The sequence below is a fragment of the Natrix helvetica genome (assembly GCF_964273705.1).
Source record: "Natrix helvetica genome assembly, chromosome: 1".
NCBI lineage: Eukaryota > Metazoa > Chordata > Lepidosauria > Squamata > Natricidae > Natrix > Natrix helvetica.
Genome location: NC_138548.1, coordinates 167,885,064 through 167,902,187, shown reverse-complemented (window position 1 = coordinate 167,902,187; position 17,124 = coordinate 167,885,064). Strand labels below are relative to the sequence as shown.

Genomic DNA, 17,124 nt, shown 5'->3' with positions numbered 1-17,124 from the left:
TATGTCCCCAAAACTGAAAAGGGTTGACAGCATCTCCAATATACACAGCATGAAATAGTGATTTTACATATTCTGCTCTTAAAAATGTTTCAGCACACTGTGCTCTCTCTCGCAGCTCCTAATGATAGATTATTTTCCTTCTGACTTTTACTACAATGACAGTCTCAATAGAACAAAGGCTTATTTTTAACGTTTAGATTAATACTGCTGAAAGTACTGCCACAGACTTGAGAGGTTTCAAAAAAACTAGCTGCTGATCTGATGAAAAACACACAAGTGATAACACAACTTTTATACGGGTATAGCTGTCTACAAGTGCATCTATTTTGCATGTTAGCTATAAGGATTCTTTGAAACCAATTCAGGAAGAAAAAGTCTCTTAGACATCTGATTCCACCTGTTTACATCTTCACAGATGAAATGGCCAAACCAGCAGCAGCGCCCCGTGGGATATGGACGCACTCACCTTTCTGAGCCATGAGGCAAAACTCTTCCTGAAGTTTTATGTAGTCTGTGGAGCTTTCCAAAGGATCCGATACATGAGTGGGTGGGGTCTGAAATTCGATGTCTGCACAAAGGTTAGGATTAGATGAATGCAGTCGAACAGGAGACATTGTAGTACTGAAAGGAACCTGAATTGAAAATCAACAGATACATCACACTGACTCCATGAAAGACCAGAAAAACCTTATAATACCTAAATCATTTCTTACATTATTTTAGGCTTTATTATTATAAATATTTAGAAAGTTTTTTTTTTAAATTGCCTTCCCGTTAGAGGGTCCTTTCTGGTTTCTAACAGAACTCTGCTCATCTATTAACTGAACTGGAATTTACTTTTCAAATATCAGGTTAGAATGATTTTCTTTTTGTATATCTTATGAAGTTCAAACCATATAAACACAATTACCAGTAGTAGCATCCCTCCATCTCTAAAAGATGCACAGTTTTTGGCTGGAGTATTACCGTGTTTTCCGGCGTATAAGATGACCCCAAAAAATTATTTCAAAAATCGAAGGTCATCTTATATGACGGGTATAAGGCCATACCAAAAAACCAAAACAAAAGAAAAAGCAACGCTGCCAAGCAAAAAACCGCACCGCCACCAGCGCAGAGGCCGGCTTTCAATCGATAACCTCGCCATTCCTCGCCTGAGCATGTGGATGGATGAGCGCTGGGATGGCTTAGTAAGGTCTGGCTGGCGGTCTGGATGAGGAAGGCGCTGAGCTCAAACTACTGAAGCCCAACAGCGCAGAGGGCTTCAACCAGCTCGCGGGCGCTTGAAAGTAGGGAGTTGTCTTATATGCCCAGTCGCCTTATACGGCAGAAAATATGGTAATGTATTGGGCAAATGAGCCTATCTTAGTGATTGCTATTTTTATCACTCATTTTTGTTCTTCATTAACTGAAATAAGTTTCTTTTTATCCCCATACACATGCACTATTACCATGAAAATGTTCCTTTAACAATTCCTACCATTTTAGCAAGTGATTGAAGGTGATTGAAAACTGTATCAAGTTATTTTTTAAAAATAGCATTATGGTGCTAGTCCTGTTTGGAAATTCATTTTTTAGTTTTGGACATATTGTAGGACTGTATATGGACTGTATTTAAGCAATATTTCTCTATTATCTTAATAGTATTAATATTACAGTAGCATTAACAGTAATAGCATTATCTTAAAACATAAAACATGCTTTTAGATTACTTAATGTTTAAAAAACAAAGACGTGATAAAAACAGCACCCTTTTACAAGCATCACACTGAACATGTAACTAGATTGTTAGATTCACATAATACAGTACTCCACGTTTCAGAACCACATCTCATAAAAAAACATGGACAAGCAGCATTTATGCAAGTGATTATAGTGTGCGAACTTCCTACAAAATGTGAGTAAGCAAATCATGGAATTCCATCAAAAATCCTCACCTGGAAGCGGTCCAGCACTTTTGTTTATTTTGAAGCAAGTGCTAAAGTTAGGCTACTTTCTCTCAAATCAATGCTGATGCTTTTTGAACATTAACTGAAAAATACTTATGCTACGCAAGGAATAGATACAGTTTTCAATACATGCACAGAGCTAACACTTATAATGTTCAAATGCAAGAGTCTTCTAAAGACAGCAAAGTGCAACAAATCATCTATTGGAGGGGAAGGAATAAAATAATGGATTTTAATCAATACCTGCCGGAATTATTCTGAAAAAGCAAATAAGTGAATGGTAGTATTTTTATTTGTACTAGCTTTCCCCCAAATTCATGCTAATAAAATGTTCTTGAATTCAATCCTCCACAACTTTATGCATGATGATTTTCAACAATCATCTGAAGGGCATGATCTCAAACCATCCTACATAATGCTTAGAATTAAGATTCTTTGAATATCTCAAAAGACCCAGTGTCATATGCCATCTCACTTTTTATTATTTTCTAAAATATGTTTGCTGTACATATATTAAATGTACATTGAATGTGTATAATTTTAATACAACACACATGTTCAATTTTGATATACAGTATATCTGTAAAACCTATCCTAAATATGTATGCAGTCTGACATGGTCATGAAAACATAAACACTACAATAATATAAAAGCTATTCCATGGTTTCGATATGCACAATGTAACTAAAGTTAGATATGTAATTAATTTTATTTTAAAATTTACTCCAATTCAAATTGCTCATGTAATTTAAGGACCAATACTAGGAAAAATATTACGGAATACAGCTGCGCACACTTTGAACAGGACACCAATGGGGTTTTGATCTCATACGTGCAGCCTCTCCCTGCTGATCATTTAAGGTACCCCATTTAAGTATTTTTTGTATAAGCCTGAAAAAGGGTGCAGCTGTTTTAAGAACTGCAAAAACTTTAATGTGTGCATTCCTTCATTCCTTCACAAGACATCCTAACTGCTCCTTCCTAAGAGCTTTCAAAGCTTGCCCTGCCAATCACCCCCCAAAAATGCAGTCTTTTGAAATAATCAACATAAAAGCAACATAAAAAGTCATATCACTCCATACATCAATAAGATTATTTCATTTTCCATACTATTTGAAACTGGCCTAAAATAAAATTGTTACCAAGTTTTCAAAACCTGGACTGAAATTGTTATTTGGCTGAACTATAACTCTGTTGCATTTCTTTCCTCTAGTCTAGTTATTCTAACTGAAAGGTTAAGTTCCATTTAAGCTATCATCTGGAATCCCTTTTAAATCAACTAAGTTCCAATATTTAAGCCCCAGTCCAGCTGAAACTGAAAAAAAAGAGGAATTTGCAATGTTATTGTCACATGCACATAATGGATAATATTCAACTAACATATACTACTGCAACAACACTTTCCCAATCTTTTCCCTTGGAGAGAATATAGAAGAGGAATGTATGATTACACTGACAAAGAAATCTAGATACCATCCTGAGGTATTAGCACTGAACTGTAAATCCTTCCAAGGGAGAAATAAACTAGGACAGTGATAGCACCAAGTGCCTAAACTGAAACGTGTGTGCGCGGGCATGTATGCGCGTGAACAGCGGAGACCAGCTGGCAGGTGTGCATGTCCACACTGGCCACCAGGTCTTCTGTTTTTCGGCGCGAGCACCGGCCAGCTGATCTGTGTGCCGGAACCTCAGACCACCAAAGACCAGCTGGCCGGTGCGCATGCATACATGGCCACCAGGCACATGCAATGATCAGCATGGGTGCCGGAAACCAGAAGAGCAGCTGGCAATGGAATACGTGCCCACAAAGAGGGCTCTGGCGTGCCACCTCTGGCATGTGAGCCATATGTTTGCCATCACAGAACTAGGATCTTCTCTTCAAAATGGAAGCAGGAAAGTGTTGAAAATTCACTTGTATAAATATGAATCATAGTTTAACTAAACTATGGGGAGCAGAAAAAAACCTTATAAGACTGATGGCTAAGGCAACACACCTTGCCTTCAAGAGGCTTTGAAAACACTTCTCCAACATGGGGAAAGCATCTCTTGCAATGGCTTCCTTTGACGATGATAGGAGACAAGACAGAAGAAGTTCACATGAAGTTAACTCATTCTCTGGAAACTTCTGGGGAAATATTTATACTCCATATTTATTTCGTGTATGCTCTTTTGGAAAGCTAGGATCTAAAGAGGTGCAGCACTTCCCCCATCAAAGAAACAACTGCTATCATTTTTAAGATTTAAGATTTTCTTAATCTTGGAAATTTGAAATCAAGAAAATAACTACTGTACATTACCCAAGGATCAGAGAACAAGAAAAAATAAAAGAAAATAAGACTGAGTTTTATTTCCTGAGAAACACGGTAGGTGTTCCTCAACTTACTCCTTCCACAATTAGCCCAAAATTTCTGTTGCTAAGCAAGACTGCTTTTAAGTGAACCTTGCCCCATTTTACGACCTTAAGTTAATAACATGGATGTTAAGCAAATCTGGCTTCCTCATGGGTTTTGCTCGTTGGAAGATTGCAAATGGTGATAACATGACCCCGGGACTCTGCAACTGTCATAAATACATGCCAGTTGCCAAGGGTCCAAATTTTGATCAAATGACCAAGAGGATGTCAGCAGTCATAAGTGTGAAAAATAGTCATGTCACTTTTCTCAGTGCCACTGTTAACAGTCACTAAACAAATAGTTGTAAGTCTAGGACTACCTACAATTTCTGATGTATTTGGTCAGTCCAGCTGTAAGCACAATTCCAATTCTTATTTTTTATGTTGAGAAGGATTTGGTTGCATCAAAGATAATTTCCTACCAACTAAGCCTGCCTGAACAAGAAGTCTAGTGACATATACAATCAACAGATAGTTCCTCAATAATGACTTTCTTAAATGTGTCAAATTTAAAATGTCCTACATATGGAAAGTTAAGGAGGGAGGGACACTTTTAATTTTTTCTTGGCATCAAACCTAATCACTACAGTAACTTACTTCATTATCTGAGTTTTAATTTTATTAATATTAACCATTATTTTAAATCACTATGTCTTTTGGTAAACATACATTGCTTTTGTCATTTGTAAGATTCTACTGAATTGTTTCAATTATCTAATATTCTGTATTACAGTGCTCATAATGAAATAAATGTATTTTATATATTAATATGCTAATTAGTATTAGCATTAGCACACAGTCACTTGTTACTTTAAATATCAGAAAATCTCGTTACAGAAGTCTCAGGCATTCTCATTTTTTTGGCAATTCAGATTCATGAACTGTCTGTCCCTTGGTAGCTGCGGGAGTCAAGGGAGTCGAATGTAAACAATTAAATATCTTCTCTTTAAATTATTGAATTATGTGTGCACTCTTTTACTTCCCTTATTCAAATTAACCCAACTTTATTTCATTGATTAATTGATTGGTTTGCCTCTGATTAGATGTCTTAGTTCTTTAAAAAGAAAAATAATAAAATATTAACAGTAGGTAGTAATATGACTTTTTGAGAATGGAGCAGAAATGAAACTTATCTAATAATGTAATGTAATAGAACATAACATGAAGGAATTCCTCAAGGGGACTAGTACATAAATATTTTTTTCTATTAAAAGAATCAGTATGGCTTAAGCCACTGAATTGAGAGCTAATGCTACTCAGATTTCATGGAGTTCACTCGACAAGGAGCCTGGTGTGCGTGTGTGTGTATGTGTGTAAATACAACATATGTAAGCATTTGGTAGTTTTATTATCACTCCATTTTAGGTCATTCAGATTTTTTTGGAGGGGCATTATTTATATATAAAAAAAGAGAAAACAAACAAATACATTTTGGATACACACACACACACACACACACACACACTGTATCTCTTCAGGGGGAAAGTGGATTGAGCAAGATCATAACTAAAACCCTTTCTCAGTAAGCATCCACATTTTAAATATATATTTGTGTGCATGTTTGTGTGTGTGTGTAGTTTTCTAGTTATACTTACTATATAAATTTAATTGTTGTTTGTGAAACTCAATTGTCTGGCTATGAATTTCCCTTTTGATTGTTGTTTTGGGGGTATTTAAAATCACTATCCAAGAGGAAGCAGAATAATTTTTAAAAGGAAAAAAAATTACAAGCTACATAAAATTAAATTAAAATTTCAAGGTAAATGAATGCTTCATATCAAATGTCAAGTATAATTTTCACATCATTACAAGGATCAAATCAATAATCAATAATTAATTGAAATGGCCAACATGTCATGTTAGAATGAACATTTCCATCAAGTCTTAAACTTCTATCGTCACTGAACAATTCAAGCAGAAACAAATGTATTAAAGCTTCAAGTTAAGAGAAACCAAAATTCTGAATGGGTTACGTCTATATATAAAATCGTTATTTATAAATGTTTCCAATTTGAATTAAATTCTATGTTTGACTTGCTTTTCAGGTATGAAACCTCTCTATTTTCCCACAACTTAACTTTGCCACTCTTCTGGAGAGGGAAACACAGGTGGTGATTTGGTATTTTTAAGCCTTTCTTTCTGTTTAGCTCACAGAATTTACTAACAGAAAAGGAACACATAGTCTGGGGCCACAAAACCTGGGGGGGGGGGGCTCCAAAATCTGGGGAACAGTCCCTGCACTTGTTGCCCCTAATTATAACTTTTGCAGATGTCACAGAAAAATACTAAACGCATGAGGATGGAGCATATTCATTATATTTAATTTAGCCTACATTTAATTTAAACCAACATTTTTCTTTCCTTCACTCCAGCCATTGGTCAGTTTGACCCCTGTTTTGGAGGGTGCTTCCTAAAATGCCATTCAAAGGCATTTTAGGTGGGTCGCCAACTAAAAAAATCAGGACGCATCCCTCCCATAGGTGGCCATGCATAAAAAGACTTAATTTCTGTCATGGGAGAAGTGAAGGAGAGTGAAGGAGCCAGACTCACCAATATAATAGCCACGGTAGTAACAATTATTCCTGACAATGTAATGTATGTAATGCTTTACATACTGCTCATAATGAGCAACACCATGGCTATAAAACATAAAAGAATTAAGCTCAGAAAATAGAAATACAACCACTTATGTGGGAAATGGCTATATAAACGATACAATTTACGGTCCAATCAAACTGAAGTCTTTTTGCTAGAACCACACTTTCTCTCTCCAAAGTCAACAGGATCTAAACTCCATGAAGTTTGGCTAGATTTTTTAGGGTGCTTAAAACACTTCTGTAAATTCTTATAAATCAAAGCTTTATGAACCCATCTGTAGTTGTATATAAATATAAATGTTTGTATTCCGCCACCATCCCCCCTTATGTGACAGCTCTAGTTTTCCAACCTTGCCCTCTAAACTTCCCCAAGGGGACCAGCCTCTGAAGGGCTCCAAGCTCTCCATATGGTAAGTGCATGTTCCAGGTATACAGTTTCTCATCTTTAAAACTGGAGGTGCCTTGACTGAGGTGTCCACTCACTGTTGTAGCCACTGCTGCTGCTAATCTCTGCCGGCGCCGTGCAGTACCGAACTGGCCCTTCAGAGCAGTCACTTCCTGACAGGTAACATGAAAAGAACAGGGAAGCAAAAAGAAGGAAGAAGAATGATGGAAGGCAAGAAGGAGACAGATGATCAAAGAAAGGAAAGGTTGATTTTTAATGGAATTTTCTTCCTAAAAATGCCAAATTCCATAACTCTCTGAACCTAAACAGAGACTGTATATCTTATCCTACATCTACTGTAGGTTTGAGGAAAGGAAAATTATATTCTTCTTCAGGTAAGATAATTAAACTAAATGAAATTGCATCGCTTGTTGTCTGGCCAATTAAGGAAGTAGGTAAACAAATCATCAAATCTAGCTATAATCCAATATTGCCACTCTATGAGGAATCATCAGAGTTTATCATAGGTCATAGTAGTAAAGAATATTTTGGTAGAGAAGAGCATGCTTTGTTTTGTCATATGCAATAGAAATTCAAAATATTTGTTATGCAGCTTTCTCAGTACCATCTGACTGTGGTCAACCATGATTTGCTGTATGTCTAATCATTTATTATGAAAATAATTTTTAAAAAAAGGTATGGGATGAAAAGACAACAAAAACATAAGAATGTGACATTCAGATGATTTACTTTGTATTTCTAATACAATCACCTGGAATGCTGCTTTATGCTTTATAGGTTAGCAGGATGGCTACAAGAAAGGGGTCAAAAAAGCTAAGATAGCAGCCAGTACCATGCAATTCAGACACTGAATTGTATCGTAAGGACTTTTGCGTGTATGATCGTGGCAGCCATCAAGACTTTTTGCAGACTTCCTGCAAGTTAGCTAGACAAAGTAAGCTCATATTTTAAGTTTTTTCTAAACTGGCTATTTTCTACAATCAACCTTCTGTAGATTTTTGCATTATTAATCTGTCTGTTCATTTCCTTTCAAAACTATTCTGCATCCCCATCCCCAAATAACACCAAACATTAAATAACTATCTCTGTGTTTCATCTACCAAAGGAGTGATGACCATCTTTCAATATTCCATCTAAGATTCTCTGTAAAATTCAGTGCTACGATCCTACCGGTTTGACAAGCGGTTCACTGAGCACACGCTTCGTCTTAAACCCTGGCTGTCAGCTTTTCCAGCTGACCAGCTCAGAGTCTTTAACCACTAAGCCAACGCACCCTGTCAATAAATTATTGTTATTAAATCAGAACAGTCTTGCAAAATTAATATATTACAAATGTATTATTTTTAGCACATGGATTATTGTACATGGATTAGCAATATATATTAACATTTCATCTAGATTAGCAAAACTCAATAAAATATAAATGTTAAAAAGATCTAGTTCAAAAACCAATGTCTGGGTAATGTACAGTAACCATTGAAGTGCAACATCATTTATATTTTTAAAAATCAGATACTGGGCTGGTTTAGGTCCTCATCTTACAGGCAAGTCATAATGTGATCTATAGTTTGACATGGGACCCCTCAGTCACACTAAGGGGAGGATACTCTGTCCTATTTATACAGAGCACCCCTCTACATTAGAAATAGAAACAGTGAAATTAATATTTGGATCCAGGCTTTCAGACCAATCCTCATTAATCCCATATATATCACTAAAATATCAATGCACATAAAAATATAAAACTATGTTTTAGAATGCTGCAATATTATTTCATTTTTATTGTTTAATGTTGGTGACTTGATAGAAAAACAATCCTTCAGACTGTTGACTTGTTATTCTAAAATCTTTCCATGTAATTTCAAAAACATTACATTGATTTTGAAATGTGCAAATTCTATAGGCCTCTGAATTATACCTTCTGTGTGGGAAAATTAAGATAAAGAGGTCACAAAGCAATCGGAACAGAATTTTTGAAAGCATGGAATAATTTTAGAAGAATCCCTTTGAAATTTCTGGTATAAAAAGAACAGCTCCATCACTGAGCTGATGGAGCCTCTGCACTGCACTTAGGCAAGAAAAACCAAATACACAGCTACAGAATAGGCAATAGCAACAGCAATAGCACTTAGAATTTACAGCCCTCTCTAAGGAGTCTACAGAATTAGCATATTGCCCCTAACAATCTGGGTCTTCATTTTACCGACCTCAGAAGGATGATTGGTGAGAATTGAACTGCCAAACTGCTGGCAGCCGGCAGTCAGCCTGCAATACTGCATTCTAACCACGACATCACCACCAGTATCTGGCCCAATAGTAGTAACTGTTGAGAAGGATCTGGAACTGGGTGTCCTAGCAAACCATTACGTAAGTATGTGCCAGCAGTGTGCTACAGCTCTCAAAAAAGCCAATGCAGTCCTAGACTGCATCAAGAGAGGAACAACATCAAAATCATGAGAAGTAAAACAATCTAAATTTAGTATTCCTTACGCAAGACATTAACTGAGATACACTGTATAACAAAGCCACTGCTATATAAACACTTCATGGAAAGCATACCACAAACACAAAGATTGTTTGAAGAAAGTGTTACATCCTCCATATGTTTAAAAAAAACCCTTTTCTTCAATGCGTTTTACTTATTACCGAAACATAATTCAAGTTGAAAATGAAATATTTTATATGCAGTCTTAGTTTCCCTTCTTATCTGATTAACTATACAGCAATTAACACTGCCTTGCAAATAGTCAGATGTTAGAAGGTAGCTTTTTCCAATTGATTTTGGGGAAAGACATAGTAGGTTGTCTCCAAGCTAGAGGCCAAAACTAATTCCAGCTTGAAGGCACATATTTTGAACAGAATCTTTCATTGCAACGGTCCAATGGTATGGCTCAGTTAACAACATGTTCTCTCCTACTTCCAACTTCAGAAAGAATACAGTGGAAGTCATGATTCCATTTTTTCCCAGGAAGAAAAAATATTCAATTTGTCCTGTACACTTATAAGCAATTTGTCAGCCTCTACTTTCCTTGCTTGCTATCGGCTGCCATAGAAATGGGGAGGGGGGGCTTGAGATATTTGGGAGAGGGAATTACTGGTGCTGGAGGAGTTATGAAGAAGGGAGTTTTGTTCTCATCATCTTCTGCACATGCTGGTGGCCTGTGTTTGGACTTGGTCAAGGCCAACCGTCTCGCATACCAACTTGATGAGGTTTTTTGAAGATGCACCCCACATGACACCTTAGGGAGTTGCAGATTGGACATTGGGTTGGGGAATTGGGGGGAGGGTGCTGGGTAAACGTTTGATATGTACATGTTCACACTTTTTGGGCTCAGATCTTGCTTTCATTTTTGCTGCTTTCAATTAATATCTAGTAATAGTACCTTATCTCTTATTCAAATGGAGTTGAGGTTTTTCTTTCTTGGATATTGAAGGAGGCATGCCTGACACAATTGTCATTGTACCTATATTATTTCTCTAAGCAGAAACCACTTATTTTTAAACTTGCAATAGTGTTTTCATGAAAATAATGTCATTTTTAAAAAAAGGTGAAGATATCCCACTTCACTCATAAATGTTTATAAAGTTGTTAGAGTAAATTCTTCCATAAATAATAGATTCCATATTGCCATATTGCCATTTTTGCTATCAGGGTAGTATCAACAACCTGTTATTGATGTTTTTCCTCCAATTTTAAAATCATGACATACTTCAATCCAGTCACCCTTACTATATAGTCAGAATACAGATTGAATAAATAAGGGGAAAGTGCATAGTCTTGACTTATTCCTTTGCCAATCTTGAGACAGTCTGTTTCACCATGTTCTTTCTGCACTATGGCTTATGCGTTTATGAAATATAAATTATGGTTTATATTTTCATAAACACATAAAGTAATAATCTTTGGTTTGATCTCCAGTTGTCTATTCCCACTGTTTCTGGAAAGTCAGTCAATGATTCTCATGAAGATCTTCCCAAGGACTTGTAAAAGTAATAAGTCTCAGTGGCTTTTTCATTTGCAACTATTGCCATTTTCCAAAGTAGCGATTTTAATCGTTCATTTCCATGCAATGGAAACCTCCTCTGACTGCCAAATAATGGAAAATAGTGAATGTAGTCATTGTAATGCCTACATTACTACTGTAATGCTCTCTACATGGGGCTTCCCTTGGGACGCGCCCGAAGACTGCAGCTAGTCCAGAACGCAGCCGCGCGGGCTGTCATGGGGAGTACTAGGTACTCCCACGTAACACCACTCCTGCGCGAGCTGCACTGGCTGCCTGTGGTTTTCGGGTGCGTTTCAAGGTTTTGATCACCATCTTTAAAGCGCTCCATGGCACAGGACCTAGCTACCTGCGGGATCGCATCTCTCCACACACATCCCTGCAGCCAATTCGCTCTCACAGGGAGGGACTTCTCCTAGTGCCGTCCACTAGGCAATGCCAACGGGCGGCACCAAGGAGTAGGGCCTTCTCTGTGATGGGCCCAACCCTCTGGAATGACCCCCCCCCCAACATTAGAACCACCATCGACTTCCGCTCCTTCCGACAAAAATTGAAGACACACCTGTTCCGATTGGCTGGCCTGGCATAATCATAACTGCTACCTCCTGGCAAACATATTTCTTAACTGGTATTTTAGGGGAATTGTTTTTTAAATTTAATTTTATGGGATATTTGTAGGGGTTTTAAACTATTTACTCAGCTGTACAGTTCTGTTAAATCTTTTTATCCTCCTTCGTATCTATTTATCTATTTAATAATTTTAATTGCTTAATTTTATAGTTATTTATATGATGTATTTCCGATATGGACTGTACACCGTCCCGAGTCCCTTTTGGGAGAGGGGGCGGTCTATAAGCGCTCAGTAAATAAATAAAATAAATAAAAATAAGAATTACATTATCTCTACCAACTTTGAATATCTTGGCTCTAATTCCATTCATTCCAGCCGTTTTAACATTTTTCAATAGATTTAATGCTGTTTTCATTTCATTAAACCCAGCATCCAAGACATGATTTTGTGGTGCTTTGATGAGCAGTGGACCTACTGGTATCCTCAAAAACATCATGTTTGTATAGTTGCTGAACAACAATATATATTATTGTCTTTTCACTACTAGTTGATTTCCCTCCCCCTATATTAAGGCATCTACGAAAACCAAACTTTTGGCATCTATACAAGGATGTTTTCTGATACAATAACTCTTTTGAGTACATAAACCTTGCACACTGCTACTGTCTATAACTGCTCCGTAAGTATGGCGAGTAAATGTGATTTCCCAAAATATGTTCACACACAAAATAGACACATATATTCAACATGTAACTTATCGTAGTGTCTTGATAACAAAGAATCATATAGCTTCTGCACAATCTATTTAGGTCTCTCTCTTTCTCTCTTTCTTTCTGTCTTCATTTCTTTCTTCCTTTTCATTTAATAAGACTTTATGCTTAGAGGAGAAATGATATGGCTACCAGATCAAGGCTGTAAAATCCAAAGAACCACTAGATCAGGGATGCCAAAGTCATGGCCTGTGGCCCGGATTCATCACGTGCTGGCCACGTCCACTTCCAGTTTAGCGAAGGGGGAAAAGTCACGAAACGTCATGTGACGATGACACGAGTTTGACACCCCTGCACTAGATACATTTTTATAGTTATCTACTACTTTCCAGTGGTCCTCTGGATTTCTGCAATGTGGTCTGGCAGTTCTAAGAAAGGACAAATAATTCCAGAAATAATTTGAACAGCAGACCTTAATTTTCAATTTTTAAAAAGCTATCAACAATTAAATATCCAGTAATTCAAATTCAAGTTAGTTTTATGTTTTATTATTTTTAACAAATATTTAACCAAACCATAGTTAAAACAGTGAACTCAGTACCTGAAGCTGTATTTTAGCATCTTTGCTCACACTTTTTGTTCTCCATCTTCTGGTGACACGCTTGTCTTTCTTATCTACACTGTTAGCCTATGTTATAAAATAATTAAAGTAGTAAAGCATTGGGTTAAAGCTGACAAAGCTGACATGGACAATACTGCAAAAGTTAGTAACAAACACTGAGCATTAGCTGACTGCCAAACATAAGCAAAGTGCTAATCTATACATTATGGTACAGATAAAGCAAACATGCCATTAAAGACAGTTCCAAAAATAAAAATTGCCAGACAATTCTTCAACCATTTACGATGAAGTTTTCTTTCTAAAATTTGCTAACTAGGATCATTCCATTTCTCTCTTCAGAACAGTTCTTAACACGAAGAACAAAGAACAAAAGGGCAACTGAACATTAAATTTAGAACAAAATATGCAATTTAGGCTTAAAAATTATTTCAGTTGATGCTCATTAGAGAACCTGACTGTAATAATGAATAATTCTGCATCACCTTGTGTCATACTAGAAGTTTATATACTGATAACGATATGGCTGTTAGCAGAGGATGTTCATAGAGAATATTTCAAATGCAAAATAGATTGTATGAGCGATCATTATTTTAATAATTTTTTAAAACAATTTTATTTACCTGCATATCTGTGAAACTAGGTGCTGACTGAGTTCTCTGAAGTATTTCTAAGTTCTGAAGAATTTTACTGAGTTTTACAAGATTTGATTGACAATGTGCAAGATCTGGCAAAAAAACAGATTTAGGACAACAAAAACATACTTTGATTAAGATTTTACTTGCTAGAGGAACACAAGAGAACTTACTGAAATGATGACACCCGAAAGCCTCATTCCCCATTAACATTCCATAAAGGAAACAAGATAATCACACAGTAAAAATCCATAAAGTTCATGACATATTATGCTAATATATTTTGGGCTCCCTTCTCTATTCCACGCAGCTATTAAAATTTCTTCCTGCATGTCCCCAAATCTTCTCAGAATTAACTTCACAGATTGGTGGATATCATGATGGCAAATTATTCCATATGCAGAACAGAACTATTTATGTGCTAGTGGGAAGACCCATTGAAAAAAACTCCCTGGAAACATTCAAAAGTTTTGGGAAGGTTTTTATTCTTTGATTCTTCTATCTTCTTAAACTGTATTTCAAGGCAAATAATGGGAACATCTTAAAATTCATTTTAGATTATCTTTAATCCCTACAATTATTATTTCTGAGTTAAATGAGAACTATTTAAAAACTTTTAAAGGATACATTGAAGTAGAAAGTATAAAATACGTTATTATTACCTATAATAGAAACTACATAATTTTCAGCTATTACAGAGATATATATTACAAAGGAAATACTTGTTAAGTTGAAGTTGACAACTTTTAACTATAAAATATACTAACATTAGGAAAGAATGTTGATTAGTCCTGAAAATCTGAATGTTGATGGTTCTTGGAAAAATGGCATATAATTAAAAAGAGGGGGCTTCATTTTAAATACAGCTGAGGGAGATTTCCTATATTTTTTGCTACATAAGAGAAGAGTAGAGTAGAGTAGAGTAGAGTAGAGTAGAGTAGAGTAGAGTAGAGTAGAGTAGAGTAGAGTAGAATTCTTTATTGGCCAAGTATGATTGGACACACAAGAAATAACATACAATAAGTACATATCCATAGCTTCAAGCTATGTTCTGCATGTAGCTATATCAATAGTAGTGAAGATTAAAGGAAGGAGGTGCTGACCTTCTGCACACTTGTCCATCTCCTCCGATTCTTGCAACCAAGCAACTACTTTACTTTGGCCAGTAGTACATGTTTCAGGTAGACTGCTACTGCAAGGGATAGACGGTTGCCAGGGGAAATTATTCTGTGAGACCTAAAGAAAGATATAGCCACATATATGCATATACCTGTGAGAATTCTGGGAGAAAAACTGCCTGTGATAAAAATAAAGTGATAATTGTTATTCTCTTCTTTGAAACTTGAAGCATGTATGCGTATGTATGTTTTGCCCCACTCTACAACTTTTGTTAAGTGAGTCACTACAGTTGTCAAATTAGTAATGCTGTTGTTAAGTGAATCTGGTTTTCCCATTGACTTTGCTTGTCAGAAGCTTGCAAAAGGTGATCACATGACCCCGGGACACTGCAACCGTCAAAAATGTGAGTCAATTGTCAAGCATCGGAATATAAATCTCATGACCATGGGAAATGATCACTAAGTGAACTGTTGTAAGTCGAGGACTACCTGTACAGAGTAGATTTCTTTGTTGAGTGTGTTCTTTTTGATGTTAGTGTTACTCATATATAATAGCATCCATTTTCATTTGCAACTATAGTGGAGAAAAATGAGTGGATAGTAATGTTGTTTATTACAAAACAACTATGTATGAACTGAAGGAAGATATTCTTCCTGACCAAAAAAGATTATACCTTAGTTTCCAGCACTGTGGCATTAGTAGCTGGTGAAGATTCAGTGGTGGAAGTTGAAGGAAATATGTGGAAACTGGCATCCCGTGGCGATCGCACAATCTCATTCTGACGATATAATCTATGATGGCGCAACTTGGACACCCAAGCATCAAATGAATCCTGGGATTTTACCTAATAAAAAAATCAGTGTGAGTGAGGAATCCAATAATAGTATTTGATCTTCCTTTTACAGCAAAACTTGAAAATACAAATTAGTAAAAATACTTCTTACTTTTAAATGATAGATATGCTCCTCGGTATCAAGATCTATCCTACGTGCTTTCTTTTTAATTGACATAACCGATAATCCCACATCTATGCTGCCATGAACCTTTCCTTTCTGAGTCTGAAAAAAAATAAAGAAAAGTAAACATATGCACATTAAGAAATAAAAGGCAAAATTTGTAAGTTATTACTCTTTAGAATGGACAGACAGATGAATAGCTTTCTGGGATATAATGCAAGGGTACATAAAATAGCAAAAATTAGAAAACGTTGGGAAGACATTATCACACGCTGCTTATCAGGACAGGATTATTATGTAAGAAACGCACTGCTTTTTTCCCCCCACACACATACATATCAACATTTCACAGGCTGAGTAAATAAAAGATGTGGAATAATTATGTATAAAACTATTTTAAGAACAAAACCAACCAAATGACAGATGTTTAAATATGAGAATGAAAAACAAACCTGCGGTTACGATTGAGATAATCCACATTTACGTACAGGCAAAAATTACACATCTAATTTAAGTCACATTTCTATGACAGCTACTTTTATTGCTAAATAAATAAATTCAGATTAACACTGGCTCACCTATGTAATAGTAAAAGCTATGATGATAAAAATGGCTAATATAATTCTGGCAAGATACATAATTCATATGTAAATACTACATCTGTAAAGATCAATTTATACTGATAAATAATAATAGAGAGTTTCTGCCCTCATGAAAATTTGTACCTATATAAATTCCAAAATAGGCCCGAAGGCACCAACTACATAAATAAACTTATATTTGTCATTTATTATACACATATTTCAGAAATAACTGAAAATAATGTTATCTAAATAGTTAACTCTTCCTCTGAACAAAATATCAACATGTTCTGAACCAATTTTCCCTTCCCATGATTATATATAAAAAGAAAATTAATTATAAGATCACTTTTGTGTTTTATGAGCATTTTGTGCTGAAACTCTTGTTTTATAAAATAAGTAACAAAATGTGCTTAATTCTCACATACTATATATAGTATGTTTATATATATAGATTATAGATTCATAGATTATATTACATATAATCTATGAAGTTCTAAAAATGCAACAAAAACTAAATTCATCTACAATATTGTAGGCCTTGTTTGTTTTATATTGCTGTTTATTTAAGTTGCTAGATTATGAAG

General features: G+C 35.7%; 1 protein-coding gene across 8 annotated transcripts in view; it reads right to left on the bottom strand.

Moving 5' to 3' along the window:
* Positions 1-17,124, bottom strand: part of OSBPL6 (oxysterol binding protein like 6) — a 101,892-nt gene that overhangs the window by 46,555 nt on the left and 38,213 nt on the right. For 5 of the 8 annotated variants that reach the window (XR_014173902.1, XM_081936513.1, XM_081936511.1 and 2 more), the window contains exons 6-12: positions 15,945-16,058; positions 15,674-15,844; positions 14,985-15,117; positions 13,870-13,973; positions 13,229-13,315; positions 7,420-7,494; positions 467-632 (exon numbers count right to left, since the gene is read on the bottom strand). Coding sequence is in view for 7 of the 8 variants with exons in the window: in XM_081936513.1 (XP_081792639.1) it covers positions 467-632; positions 7,420-7,494; positions 13,229-13,315; positions 13,870-13,973; positions 14,985-15,117; positions 15,674-15,844; positions 15,945-16,058 (850 nt within the window). In the remaining variant the exon portion in view is untranslated. The remainder of the gene's footprint in view (positions 1-466; positions 633-7,419; positions 7,495-13,228; positions 13,316-13,869; positions 13,974-14,984; positions 15,118-15,673; positions 15,845-15,944; positions 16,059-17,124) is intronic. The other 3 variants (XM_081936514.1, XM_081936517.1, XM_081936516.1) reach the window with 2 other exon arrangements.